General features: G+C 67.5%; 1 protein-coding gene across 2 annotated transcripts; it reads left to right on the plus strand.

The window, feature by feature from the left end:
* The first annotated feature begins 1145 nt into the window (after positions 1 to 1145).
* On the plus strand, positions 1146 to 13535 carry LLGL1 (LLGL scribble cell polarity complex component 1). 2 transcript variants are annotated; one of them, XM_063414641.1, is made up of 23 exons: positions 1146 to 1380; positions 3993 to 4090; positions 6365 to 6446; positions 6529 to 6644; positions 7075 to 7233; positions 7315 to 7477; positions 7560 to 7695; positions 7787 to 7841; positions 8068 to 8225; positions 8308 to 8525; positions 8617 to 8684; positions 8966 to 9119; positions 9514 to 9618; positions 9818 to 10110; positions 10182 to 10335; positions 10412 to 10565; positions 10648 to 10931; positions 11142 to 11406; positions 11502 to 11616; positions 11720 to 11814; positions 11923 to 12046; positions 12119 to 12198; positions 12377 to 13535. In XM_063414641.1, the coding sequence occupies exons 1-22, from the start codon at positions 1300 to 1302 to the stop codon at positions 12195 to 12197; spliced, it is 3156 nt and encodes a 1051-aa protein (XP_063270711.1). In that variant the 5' UTR covers positions 1146 to 1299; the 3' UTR covers position 12198; positions 12377 to 13535. The 2 variants fall into 2 exon arrangements, with proteins under 2 accessions (XP_063270711.1, XP_063270710.1); XM_063414640.1 differs by lacking the exon at positions 1146 to 1380 and adding an exon at positions 1403 to 3735.
* The last annotated feature ends 14 nt before the right edge of the window (positions 13536 to 13549 follow it).

Below are 13549 nucleotides of genomic sequence, written 5' to 3' on the forward strand. Positions count from 1 at the left end.
TCCTTGTGCCTCGCTGCTGCAAGAGGAAGATGGTGGGATGGGTGTGAGGTGCCAGAGAGGGTCTGCTGGCCTTGCTTCTTCCTCCTTTCTTCCTTCTTTCCTGCTCTTCTCCCTTCTCTCTCCTATCCTCATCCTCCCTCCTCTCTCCTCTCATCTTCCTCCTGTTTCTCCTCTTCCTCTCTTCCTTTCCTCTCTTCTTCACTCTCTATCTCTTATTCCCTTCCTCTGCCTCTCCTCTCTCTCTCCCCTCCCCTTTTCCTTATCCCCTTCTTTCTCCTCTGTTCTCCTTCCCCCTCTGAGGTTTTTCCTCCTTTTCTCCCTCCTCAGAGCAGCTCCCCATCTGCGCCAGCCTCTCCACCCTCCCTCCCCGGGGCTGTCCCTGCATTTCGGGCCCCTCCATCCCTCCATCCATCCATGAGCCCACAGCCCCTCACCGGGGCATCGCTCCCCGCTCTCCCCCGGGCTGTTTTCCGCCCCAAACCCCTGCGTCACCCCAGTGCCGCATCTCCCCGGGCCGGGGTTAGTCAGCAGGGAGGGGAAGCCGTGCCCTGCCCGGGGTGACTCACCCCAAAACTGGGTGCAGGGCAGGTTGTTCCCCCTCCCACCTTGGGATGATGCCGTGGGGGGAGTGGGGAACAACACTACCGCTGCCCTGGCGGGAATAATGAGTCGGCATTCAGGAATGAGGCTGGAATGCGAATTCTGGGAGGCGGAGGATGCTCCAGGCCTCGCAGCCGGGGCGCCGCCATGTTGATGCACCCCATGGCTGTGGGGCACATGAGGAGACCCTAAACCCACGACACCCCATGTTTGTGGGGGCTTTCAGACCACGAGAACCAGGCTTGGGGTGTCCTCACTGTCCCTCACCACGCCCACAGGGAGGAAAAACACCGAAAGGAGACTATTTAAATAGTAATACAAATAAACCCAGCGCAGAGGGCGTTGAGTTGGACGACTACACATCCCATCGGCTGCAGCGGCGGCGCAGGCGCAGCGCGGGTGGGCGGGGCCGCGTCGCGCGGCGCGTGTTGCCGCGCGGTGATTGGCTGGCGGAGCTGTCGGTCAGGGTTTCGCCCCGCCCCCGCCGCGGCGGTGCCTGCCCGGGCTCGGCGGGCGCGCGCACCGGGACCCCGCACCGGCACCGGGGACCCCGCACCGGCACCGCGCCCCCTGCCGGCCCCGCCCCGCGCCGCGCCCCGGCCCCAGCACCGCCACCGCCGCCCCGGGACCGGCCCCGGGACCGCCGGCCGCGGCCGCCCCGCCCGGTACCGCGCCACCGCCGCCGCCGCCGGCCCAACCATGATGAAGTTTCGGTTCCGGCGGCAGGGTGCCGACCCGCACCGCGAACGCCTCCGCCACGACCTCTTCGCCTTCAGCAAGGTGCCTCTGGGGCGAGCGGGGGGCGCGGCGGTGGATCCCGGGGGGCGGCGACCACCGGGAGGCACCGGGGGTGCCGGGCAGGGTGCGGCGTGCGGGCAGCCCCCCGGGGGCGCGGGGCTCCGATACCCGGCGGGATGCTGCCCGCGGGGAGACGAGCAGCGTGCGGGGCACCGCCCCCCGGGACCGGCTGAACCCCCGGGGGAGCGGCGCACCGGGACCTCCCCGTTCCCGCGGAAGCTGCACGGAGAAAGGGCAGGGCTGCCTGGTCGGGGAACCCCGGGACGGGCTGCTGGGCCGCCCCGGGAGGATGCACCCCCGGGGGTGGGTACCGGCAGCCCAGGGTGCGGGATGCGCCCCGGGCTGCGGACCGGGGGGCAGCGCTCCTCCCCGTGCGGTGCAGGGGGGCACTCCGGGAGAGGATGCCACCCCCTCAGCAGCGCGACATTCCTGTCCCCAGCCCCTCTTGGGAGGGGTTCCCTGGAGCGCCTGGGTTCCCGCACGCCCCCTGTCCCGTGGATTCCCCGAGGCCTCGCTCACGGGCGTTTTGGGGTGACGCGTGGTCCCGCACCCTGTCTGGCCTCAGAGCATCCCTGGCTGCATCCCCCGTGTGGGGCTCAGCCCCTCACCGCACTCTGCCCGGGGGTGGGGTACTGGGGGGCTGGACCCCCTGTATCAGCAGGAAGGGCTGTGGTGATGACTCCCTGGGCTTGGGGTTCTCTGGCACCCCAAAAATGTGTCTCTGGGGGGCCTGGGAGGACATGAGAGGTCAGCGCTTGCCCCCCTCCTTGTACCAAGTTTTCCCGCTTGTCCCCCTCATTTGGGTAAGAGAGACCCCCAAGCTCATCAAACAACCCTGGAGTGACCCCCCCAAGCCCTGGGGTGCCAGACCCTTCTCTCGGGACATCGGGCTGTGCCAGCAGGTGCCCACCTGGGACTTGGTGCGCCTTGTCCCGGAAGCGCCGTGGCATTGGAACCACCTCCCTGCCCTGGCCGGGGGGTTGGAGACCACGGGCAGTGGCCCCTGGGTGAGCCCAAACCGCCTCCATCGTTCGGAGCATCCTGGCACTGCTGTGGGGCACTCGCCCAGCTCACGGCTGGGACGATGCCGCGCACCGGAGGGAGCCCCGGGCTGCGAGGTGTCGGGGTGTGCAGTGCTGAGGGGCAGAGCCGCTGCCCAGCACAGCCCTCGCCCCCCAGCTTGAGGAGGGTCTGGCGGGGGTGCAAGGCTCAGCCCAGCCCGAGCCCGCATGTTTTTGGGGAGCACAGTTCCGCAGCCGGATCGTGCCCGCAGGAGTGCCCAGGGTGGGCGTGTGCCAGTGGGATGTCCTGGGGGGAGACTGAGGAGAGCCCCTCTCGGGCCGTCCCGGCTCTGGGGCCGCCGGCTGCCCACCTGCCTCCCATTAAGGGTTGTTTTTCCTCCCGAGCTCCAGATCCGCCTGGGATTTGCTGTAATTTGGCCGGGAGCGCGCCTTGGCCGGCCGGCGCAGCCTGCCGGATGCGGCCCCGCTGCGGGCGGGAGCGGGGGCTGCGGCTGGGGGGCTCAGCCGGGTCCCCCTTGGGTCTGGGAGTGCTGGGGAACTGGGACAGCGCTTTTTGGGGAATCTCTGCCTGTGTCATCGTGTTGGTTTCTGGCCTAAAGCATCACTGTGGTGTCCGTGCGCTGCTGCTGTCCCGGCTCCTCCAGCGCAGCGTGCATCCCGGGGGGATTCAGCGCGACCCTGCGCGGGTCGGCACCCACGAGCATCCACTTCCTCGCCCCTTGGGTGTGTTGGGACCCACTTGGAAGGGCCGGGACGCCTTGGATGGGCTGGGGATGTTTTCACGCTGCTGAAGGTGTCCCTTGGGAGGGGAGCAGGAGCTGGGGTGACAGCGGCTGCCGCCGGCGGGTGCGGAAAGCCGCCCCGCTGCGCCTCTCGGATGCCCCAGACAAAGGGAGCAGGTCAGGATCCGGCCAGTCTGGCTCCGGCGGCCTCCGTATCGTCTGATCGCGCCGTCGCTGCTCAGCCGAGCTGCCCTCGGGAGCCCTGCGGTCCCCTCACCGCGGGCCGGGGCGCCGGGTGCCCCCCGCTTCCCCCCGCTGCCAGGGCAGCCCCTCCCCAGCCGGCGAGCCCGGGCACGCCGGACGGCCGGGACTTCCTTGGGAAGGTGCCCGCGGGCGACACGCGGCTCCGGCGGGGACGTCCCTGGCGCTGGCGGGTCCCGCTCGCCTGGTTCTGCCGGCCCGCAGCGGGGACGCCCGGTGATGTCGCAGTGGGGGTCCCGCTCACCTCTCCTGGGGTGTCCTCACCTCGGGGGTTCAGAGCAGGGGGGTCCCATCCCCAAAGTGCTGGCGGGCGGTGGGGTGGCTTCTTCAAGGTGAGACCCGGCCCGTGGTGTGGCTGTTGGGCTGGGTTTTGGGATGCTGGGCAACAACTGAGTGAGCAGTGATGTCCCCCCTCCCCAAGGCCCTGCTTGGTGGCATCGGGGGACAGAGCAGCGTTTTGGTGATGCCCCGTCGCAGGCGTGATGCTCAGGCTGGTGCGGGATGGGAGCAGTGGGGGTGAGGGGGGCTGTGGAAGATTTGGGGGTGTCAGAGGTGGGGAGTTACCCTGACGTGCCTGTCCCCATGGCAGACGGTGGAGCACGGCTTCCCCAGCCAGCCCAGCGCCCTGGCCTACGACCCCGTCCTGCGTGTGATGGCCATCGGCACCAAGGCGGGAGCCGTCAAGCTGTATCCTTTTCCTCCCACATGAGCAGGAGGTAAGGACCTCCCGGACCTTCCTGCGCTCCTTCCTCTGGCTGTCCCCATCCCGCAGAATGCTTGGAGACGTGGCCGTGCTGCTTCTGGCCCATCCGGCAGCCCCCACTCGGCTGGCGTCCATCGCTCCGTCCAGCTGCGCTGCAGCTGGGCCGGGCGGCGAGGGGGCGGCTGCAGGAAACCCCCGCCTCGCCAAAAGCGCTGGGGGGAGAGAGGGGCTCGGCCATCCCGGGGGGGAACATCCCCCGTGGGGGTCCTTCCTGCTGTCACCCCGCTTCTCCCGCGGGGGCTCCGTCCATCCTGGCCTCATCCGCGCAGCCCTCGGGGGGCAGCGGGGGCTGTGGCCGGCGCAGCCCGCGGAGAGGGGCGCGGAGCCCGGCCCGGGTGGGGGGGCCGGAGCGGGGGACGCCGAGCGGGGCCGGCCGGGCTTTGTTGCCGGCAGCGTGCAGGGAGACTTCAGAGGGACTGCTGGCGGGCGGCCAGGGCTGGATGCGGCCCATGCTCGGGGGGCCCCGCGCCGCAGGAATGCGGGGTGGGGGCGCGGGGGCGGCTGCGCCCGCAGCGGGGTCGGGGTCGGGGTGTGGGGGGCGGCCGCACTCCCCCTCCCCCAGGCCGGCGGCTCGCTGCCTCCCGAGCACAAAGATGGCGTGTTTTGTTCTGCCGGGGCCGCCCGGGTGCCAGCCCGGCCGCGACGTCGCCGGCCGCCCCACTCGCCCGCCCCGCTCGCCCGCCTGGCCCGCGGTGCCGGTTCCAGCTGAGCCCCCCCGGCGCCGCGGGGATGCGGTGCCCTGAGCATCCTCTGCGGGGATGGTTTTGGGGCGGTACCCAGCGTGGTACCCCGTGCCTGTACAGCCCCGATCCAGCTCACTCCAAAAAGATGCCTCTGGAGGTTGGCGGTGCTGGGGAAGCTGAGGCCGGGCAAGGCAGCAGCCAGAGCTGGCCTGGCTGGCGTTACTGGTTAGTGGGGGCACCCCTGGGTGCTCCCCAGCCGGGCTGGGCGGGTCTGGTTGCAGACAGCCTGGCACTGAGGGACAGCCAGCACCTGGGACTGTCTCCTGGGGCAGCTGGGGGTCCCTGGGCTTGGAGCCCCATCCCACATGCTGGTGACACTGGTGTGCCCGAGCCGCTCGCCCTGAGGGCTCTCAGCTTGTGACACTATTTTGGGTGAGGAAAGACCCAAAAATGAGCAAGGAGAGCCCTCTGCATGCTCCCTGCTTCGTTCCCATGCCTTGTTTCCTGCTCTCCCCACAACTCCGTGGCTGTCACCCGGCTCTGCCGGCTCAGCTGTGCCCGGCACTGCCAGACAGCTCCTGCCTGTCCGGCCGGGCAGAGCCGCCGGGCTGGTTCCCTGTGCCGAGGGCGCCAGAAGGCAGCCAGGGCAAGGACCTCCAGCACACGGCGTGCCTGATGTGGCTGCACCGTGTGCTGGTGACACCGGGCTGGGGGTGCAGCTGGCCGGGCCTGGGGGTGCAGGGGATGCCAGGCCGGGTGCTCTGTGCGGTGCCGGAGCCGCCGCGCGGGTCCTGCCGCGGTTCCTGCCGAGCGGCGTCGCCGAAGGAGCCGGGACCAGTTGGGTGAGTGCGGCCGTGCCGGCGCATGCCGAACCCCACCCTGCTGCCGGTGTGTGCCGGGGCTCTGGCGCCTCTCGCACACCCACCCAGCCGTGTGGCCGCAGCCTGACCTGGGACATCCCGGTGGGGAGGTGGATCCCAGCCTGGCCTGCGGTGTCCCAGTGGAGGTGCTTGGCAGATCCCAGGCTGGTTCAGAGTGTCCTGGTTGGAGCTGGAGGTGCTTGGCAGATCCCAGGCTGGTTCAGAGTGTCCTGGTTGGAGCTGGAGGTGTTTGGTGGATCCCAGGCTGGTTCAGAGTGTCCTGGTTGGAGCTGGAGGTGCTTGGCAGATCCCAGGCTGGTTCAGAGTGTCCTGGTTGGAGCTGGAGGTGTTTGGCAGATCCCAGGCTGGTTCAGAGTGTCCTGGTTGGAGCTGGAGGTGCTTGGCAGATCCCAGGCTGGTTCAGAGTGTCCTGGTTGGAGCTGGAGGTGTTTGGTGGATCCCGGATGGGGATGGTGGTGCCAGCTCTGGCATGGAGTGCAGCCAGGGATGCTGTGCCCTGGCTCTCCTGGGGACAGGGGGCTGAACTGATGTTTGCAGGCAGAACTGTGACCTGAGGGAATTCAGAGGGTCCTGAGGTTTACTGGGGAAGGGAGGGGGGGCTCTACCCTCGTTGTTTCTTTGACGGCCCTCCCAGATATGGCGCACCGGGTGTAGAGCTGACAGGCCTGCACAAGGAGACGGCCACTGTCACCCAGCTGCACTTCCTTCCCGGCCAGGTACGTGGATGTCCCTGGGTGGGGAACCTGGCAGCAGCCCCCCAGCGCCTCACACACCCCGCTGTCATCCCCCCATCCCCAGGGCTGGCTCCTGTCGCTGCTGGACGATAACACGCTGCACCTGTGGGAGGTGTGCCAGAAGGAGGGCTGCTCCCACCTGGAGGAGACCCGCAGCTTCGGCCTCCCGGGACGCCCAGGGTCTGGAAGTGCTAAGTACTTTCCTGGGGGGGTCGGAGCCGCTCCTCCGCGGGGCTGCGGCCGCGGCGATGCCGCTGCCAGCTGGGAACGGCGCGTGGGAGCCACCGGCCTGCCCGGGTGGGACGGTGGCCAAGGTCCTCTCGGTGGCCAAGGTCCTCTCCGTGGCGGTGTTTTCCACGCTGGGATGCTCCTCTGATCCCAACTGAGATGCCGAGTGCAGGGAACAGCTCTGGAGTTTTTATGGTGCTGGCAGGGCCCCGGGGGTGATTAATGGCTCTGATTGCTGTCAGCACTGAGGCTGTCCTTGTGTCCTTGTCCTCCTGCACTCAGGGAGATGGGAATGTAGGGATGGAGCAGGGGAGTTCTGGTGTCTTTTTAACACTCCCCCGACCCAATACAGTGCTGAGGCAGCCCCTGTTCCCCCCTCCAGCTGCTCTCCTGGCATCACACGGGTGACGGTGGTCCTGCCGATGGCTGCTGGTGCCATGGCCTGCCTGGGCACCGAGGGCGGTGCCGTGTACTTTGTCACCCTGCCCACCCTGACACTGCTGGAGGACAAAACCCTCTTCCCGGATGAGATCCTGCAGAGGTGAGAGCCCTGCAGGCCCCGTGCCCCATCCCCAGCACCCCCAGCCCGGCTCTGACCCCTGTGTGTGCCCGTCCCCCGCAGTGTCCCCGATGACTACCGCTGCGGGAAGGCGCTGGGGCCCGTGGAGTCCATCCAGGAGCACCCACGGGATGGCAGCCGGCTCCTGATCGGGTACAGCCGTGGGCTGGTGGTCCTGTGGGAGCAGAGCACTCGAGCTGTGCAGCATCTCTTCCTGGGAAACCAGGTACTGGGGCTGGCCTGGGGCTGGTGGGGCTGTGTGTGTGTCCCCATCCAAGCGCTGAGCCCCCCGTGTGCCCCCCATGCAGCAGCTGGAGAGCCTGGCCTGGGAGCAGAGCGGGAAGAGCATCGTCAGCTCCCACAGCGACGGCGGCTACATGGTGTGGGCAGCGAGCGGCTCCGGCCAGAGGACCCAGCAGCCCGTCATGTCCACCATCCCCTACGGTACAGGATGGGGGTCTGGGGGAGATCTGGGGTTGGGAGCTGATCCCCCCATCCCAGTGCTACAACCACAGTGTCGGTGTCTGCGTTTCAGGGCCGTTCCCTTGCAAAGCCATCAGCAAAATCCTCTGGCGAACCTGCGAGTCAGGGTAGGTGGGTGGGCTGGGCATGGGCACAGGGGGCACTTGGGGGTCCAGGGTAGGTGGGTGGGCTGGGCATGGGCACAGGGGGCACTTGGGGGTCCAGGGTAGGTGGGTGGGCTGGGCATGGGCACAGGGGGCACTTGGGGGTCCAGGGTAGGTGGGTGGGCTGGGCATGGGCACGGGGGGCACTTGGGGGTCCAGGGTCTGATGGCAGCTGCTTCATCCCACCCAGGAACCCCTTCATCATCTTCAGCGGGGGAATGCCACGGGCCAGCTACGGTGACAGGCACTGTGTCAGCGTGCTGCAGGGCCAGACCCTGGCCACGCTGGACTTCACCTCCCGTGTCATTGACTTCTTCACCGTGCAGAGCGCAGAGGTGCCTGAGGGAGGTACGTCCTGCCAGGGCCACCCCGGGGAGCGGGTGGTGGTGTGGGGGTCTCCACGTGCAGCAGCCATCTCCCCCCTCCCCAGGCTTTGAGAACCCCCGAGCCCTCGTGGTGCTGGTGGAAGAGGAGCTGGTGGCCATCGACCTGCAGACGCCGGGCTGGCCCACCATCCCTGCCCCGTACCTGGCACCTCTCCACTCCTCTGCCATCACCTGCTCCTGCCATGTCTCCAACGTGCCCCTCAAGCTCTGGGAGAGGATCGTCAGTGTGGGCGAGCAGCAGAGCCCCCGGCAATCCTCTGTGGTCAGTGATGGGGGTGGTGGGCAGGGGTCCTGCTGAGCCCCTTCCAGCACGGCCCAGCAGCCTTCATCCCTTCCTCCATCCCTCCCTCCAGGCTTGGCCCATTGATGGGGGAAAGAACCTGGCCCAGGAGCCCACGCAGAGGGGGCTTCTCCTCACCGGGTGAGTGGGCTGGCAGCAGGGAGGGGGCCTGGGAAACCCAAAATGAGGGGGGACACCTCTCCACCCGTTCCTGCAGTGGGGGAGTGGGATGGGATGTTGGTGGCATCTACTCCCTCTTTTCGAGTGGGTTACCCCTTCTCCTTCTGGCTGGGCACGAGTGTGTCACCCGCTGCGCTGTCCCCCATTGTCCCCCCCCGGCACAGTGGCTGCCAGCACACAGGCAGCTCTTGTTAGCCGGGCAGATGTTGGGGCCCCGCGCTGACAGGACCCCCCCTGCCCAGGCACGAGGACGGCACGGTGCGGTTCTGGGACGCCTCGGGGGTCTCCCTGAAGCCCCTCTACAAGCTGGGCACCGCCAACATCTTCCAGACAGACTGTGAGCACAACGACAGCCTCAACCAGGCGGGCGAGGAGGAGTGGCCTCCGTTCCGCAAGGTGAGGGCGCCTGGGCAGGGTGACGCTGCCGTGGGCCTCAGCACCCTCCGGGCTCTGCCAGCACTGGAGGGACCAAACCCAGAGCTGGGCACAGGGGGTGCACCTGCCGGAGCTGTCCCGGCTGCGCCCCGGGGCTGTCCCCCGGCTCAGGGCACAGCTGCTGTGTGACGCACTGTGGGGACACAAGAGACGCTTGTTCTGTGTGCCCCGTCCCGCGGGTCTGCCCCAGCACGGGGGAAAGAGCTGGGCGTGCGTGGGGACAGGCTTTTCCTGGGCGTGATGCCCGGAGTGACCCGTGTGCCACGCTTGGTGGAGGGATGTGGGGGCGCAGGGGGGGCTGTCCCGCAGCTGTGTGCGGGGTCCTGGCTGTCCCTTCAGCTGTCCCCTCCCGCAGGTGGGCTGCTTTGATCCCTACAGCGATGACCCGCGTCTGGGCGTGCAGAAGATCGCGCTCTGCAAGTACACGGCCAAGATGGTGGTGGCTGGCACGGCGGGGCAGGTAAGGTGGCAAGGACAGAGCAGGGGCTGCCGAGCACCTCTCTGTGTGCAGACCCATAGCGGGAGAGGGGCTACAGACCCTTCAGACCCCCATGGCTGTCTTTGAACAGCTCCTACCCTGGGTGTAACCCCCAGTGTGCAGCAGGCTGGCTGGCTGGGCAGGTTCCAATGTGTCCCCCTGTCTGTGCTCGTCCCTGCAGGTGCTGGTGATGGAGCTGAGCGATGAGAAGTCAGAGCACGCGGTCAGCGTGGCCACCGTGGACCTGCTGCAGGACCGTGAGGGCTTCACCTGGAAGGGCCACGACCGGCTGGCCCCTCGGAACGGGCCCCTCCTCTTCCCCCCCGGCTTCCAGCCCAGCGTGCTGGTGCAGTGCGTGCCCCCCGCCGCCGTCACCGCCGTCACCCTCCACTCCGAGTGGAACCTGGTGGCCTTCGGCACCAGCCACGGCTTTGGACTCTTCGACTACTACCGGCGCAACCCCGTGCTGGCCAGGTATGGGGGGCCTCGGTGCTGGGGATGCCCTGGGTGACGTGGTGGGTGCTGAGCAGCCTCGGTGCCTGCAGGTGTACGCTGCACCCCAACGACTCGCTGGCCATGGAGGGGCCCCTGTCGCGCGTGAAGTCCCTCAAGAAGTCCCTGCGTCAGTCCTTCCGCCGCATCCGCAAGAGCCGCGTGTCGGGCAAGAAGAGGCTCAACGCCAGCAGCCCCTCCAGCAAGGTGGGCAGGGAGTGAGGGCTGCCATGGCAGCTCCCCGTCCCCACCGAGCAGGGAGTGACGCTGTGCCCCTCCCCAGGTGCAGGAGGCCAACGCGCAGCTGGCGGAGCAGGCGGGGCCCCCCGAGGTGGAGATGACGCCGGTGCAGCGGCGCATCGAGCCCCGCTCGGCCGATGATTCGCTGTCGGGGGTCGTGCGGTGCCTCTACTTTGCTGACACCTTCCTCCGTGACGGTGAGACCTCCCTCCTACCCTGGGAAAAGCCCCCGAGCTGGGTCTGTGGGGAGGGGTCTCTGACACTGCTCCATCCCCACAGCCGCCCACCACGGCCCCACGATGTGGGCAGGGACCAACTCGGGGTCGGTGTTCGCCTACGCCCTGGAGGTGCCGTCGCAGGAGAAGTTCTCGGAGCGGGCGGTGGAAGCGGTGCTTGGGAAGGAGATCCAGCTGATGCACCGGGCCCCGGTGGTGGCCATTGCGGTGCTGGACGGGCGGGGGAACCCCCTGCCCGAGCCCTACGAGGTGTCTCGGGACCTGGCCAAGGCCCCCGACATGCAGGGCAGCCACTCCATGCTCATCTCCTCCGAGGAACAGTTCAAGGTGAGCGCGGGGCTCAGTGTCCCACTGTGGTAGAGATGGGACACAACATGTCCCATGTCCTCTCTTTATGTCCTCATCATGCAGGGACTGGAGGTGACAGGTTTTTGGGGCACTCCTATGCCTGTTCTAGGTGAATCCAAGGGGAAGGTGCCCCCCTAAACTCTGCAGGTTCCTGTTCTCCCCTGAGCCCAGCTGCTCTTGCCCCTCCAGGTGTTCACGCTGCCCAAAGTGAGTGCCAAGACCAAGTTCAAGCTGACAGCCCACGAGGGCTGCCGGGTGCGGAAGGTGGCCCTGGTGAGCCTGGCCAGCGCTGGCTCTGAGGAGCGGCTGGAAAACTGCCTGGCCTGTCTCACCAACCTGGGGGACATCCACATCTTCAGCGTGCCCAGCCTGCGGCCCCAGGTCCACTACAGCTGCATCCGTAAGGAGGACATCAGTGGCATTGCCTCCTGTGTCTTCACCAAGCATGGCCAAGGTGAGGACACCAGGTGACATCTGTGTCCGTGGGATGCTGACCTCACCTGCAGCCCTGTGGGGGATCCCTGAGGCTCCTTGTTGTCTCCCCTGTAGGTTTCTACCTAATTTCACCATCTGAGTTCGAGCGCTTCTCGCTGAGCGCCAGGAACGTCACGGAGCCACTGTGCCGGCTGGAGATCGCCCGGCTCCAGGACACCTCCTGCCTCAGGTGGGCTGTCTCAGGGGCGTGGGGGGCTTTGCTGTGGTGGAACCCCTGTACAGCCACCCCATGACACTGGTTCTGGCTGTAACTTCTCCCCGTTTCCTTCCAGCAACAGCTCAGCGGTGACACCGAAGCTGCCCCAGGCCAACGGCACCCACGTCCCACGCGGCTCCGAGGGCCAGCACTCCCCCTCGGACAGCGACCGTGAGTGACCACCCTGTCCCTGCACACACACTGTGTCCCATGGCTCTGCTGCAGGCCTGGCACTGTGTCCTGGCTGTCCCCAATCCCTCCTGTCCCTTGATTCCCCAGGGTCCCCTGAGGAGCATCCAGCCGCCTTCTCGCCGGGCCCCATCGACTCCCCCAACAGCAGCATGGAGAACCCGCTGGACACCACCGGGGACATCACCGTGGAGGAAGTGAAGGATTTCCTGCCGTGAGTGGGGTGGGAAGGGGGTAAGCGGTGCCGAGGGGCCGTGGCAGTGCCTCTCACCCTGCTCTGCCCCAGGTCCTCGGAGGAAGCGGAGCAGAACCTGAGGAACACCAGCGAGGACGAGGCCCGGCCCACGGGGATCCTCATCAAGTGAGGTCTGTGAGGGGCTGGTGGTTCCTGGGGTGGGAGCGGGGTTTGGAGCTGGGACCCCACCGTGCTCTGATCCCTCACGGGAGGATGGAGCTCCCTGGGGCTTGTAGAGGAGCGGGGAGCAGGGCAGTGCCTGTCCTGAGCCCCCCCAGCTCTCCTTCTGAGGAGCTGCCTCACCCGCAGGCACCGCCAGCCTCCCTGACCCATCTCAGTGCTCGGATTCCCGGGACGCGCGACTCGACTGGACCCCCGCGCCCCCTCCCCATAACGTAGACTCTTCTCCTCTCTAACCTCCGCGCCGGCCGCCGCCGCGCCCCGGCTCCGGCACTCCCCGCACACCTCCCTGCCCGGAGCCCCGTGGGGCACAAACTCTTCCCGGGGAAGATAAGTTCCTTTTTTTATACACGGTCGAGTGTCACTGTCCCCTGCTCCAGAGCCCCCTTCCTGGGGGATGCTGCTCCTTCCCCGGCTCCACGGGGAGGGCTGGGGCTTGTGGACCCCCCCTTGTCCCCCTGGTTTTGGTCCCTTGGGGCAGTGGGGGGCCAGAAGCCCCCGGGCACGGCCCCCCCATCCCCTGGTCTGTGTTTACATGCCCGGCTCCCTGCAGTTTACAGCCCTGTTCCCTGCCTGCCAGGAGGCTCTGGCTGCCACACAGGGACTGTCCCCAGGGGAGCCCAGCGGGGATCCCCTGGCTCCCAGGTGGGCAGCAGAGGCCTTGAGCAGCCCGAGGAGGGGCACGCTGGGGGGTCACAGGTGGCCTTTTTCTCTTAGTGGCTTCTCCAAGGGCTATTCTCCAGGTTGGGCTCTGTGCCTGCTGCTCCTTTCTGACACTAATTCCTGCCACGGGGTGTGTTTGGGATGGGATCACGCTGTGGAATTACACACGGGCTCCTGCTCCTGCTCCACGTTGGTGCTGCGGGGGGGCAGATGGGGCTGCCCCAGCCCCCTCCTGCCCCAGGCTGGGCTGCCCCACCCTGGGGGTCTCACTGTGCCAAATCCCCCCTGGGCTCCGAGCCTGGCCTCGTCCTCCGGGGGGCTGCGGAGGTGCCAGCTCTGTCCCCTGGCCTGTGGTGGCTGTCACCACGGGGCTCAGCTGGCCCCTGCCCCTCTCCTTTTGGGGAGCTGTGGCCCCCGGGCTCTCTCGCGGTACGTGTGTGGCTGGGGGGGTTTGGGCTCTGTTGCTGCCGGCCGAGGCCGGGGCTGTAGCGTCCCTGGTAGAACTCCCCCTCCACCTCATCTTTTTTTTTTTTGTTTTGTTTCGTTTTTGGTAAGATGAATTTAGCATTGTTTAGTAATTAAAAATACTGGTTTTTAATATTGAAAATAAAGCATTTAATATCAACTGCCTGGGCTGCA

The sequence above is a fragment of the Prinia subflava genome, chromosome 17 (genome assembly GCF_021018805.1).
Source record: "Prinia subflava isolate CZ2003 ecotype Zambia chromosome 17, Cam_Psub_1.2, whole genome shotgun sequence".
NCBI classification, from domain to species: domain Eukaryota; kingdom Metazoa; phylum Chordata; class Aves; order Passeriformes; family Cisticolidae; genus Prinia; species Prinia subflava.

Excerpts from the sequence above, each read along its gene's own strand:
- LLGL1 (XM_063414640.1), top strand. The coding sequence starts at position 3,298 with ATGCCCCAGACAAAGGGAGCAGGTCAGGATCCGGCCAGTCTGGCTCCG. Across the intron at positions 4,091-6,364 it reads AAGGCGGGAGCCGTCAAGCT|ATATGGCGCACCGGGTGTAG; the intron begins GTATCCTTTTCC and ends CGGCCCTCCCAG. Across the intron at positions 8,526-8,616 it reads GCCCCCGGCAATCCTCTGTG|GCTTGGCCCATTGATGGGGG; the intron begins GTCAGTGATGGG and ends CCCTCCCTCCAG.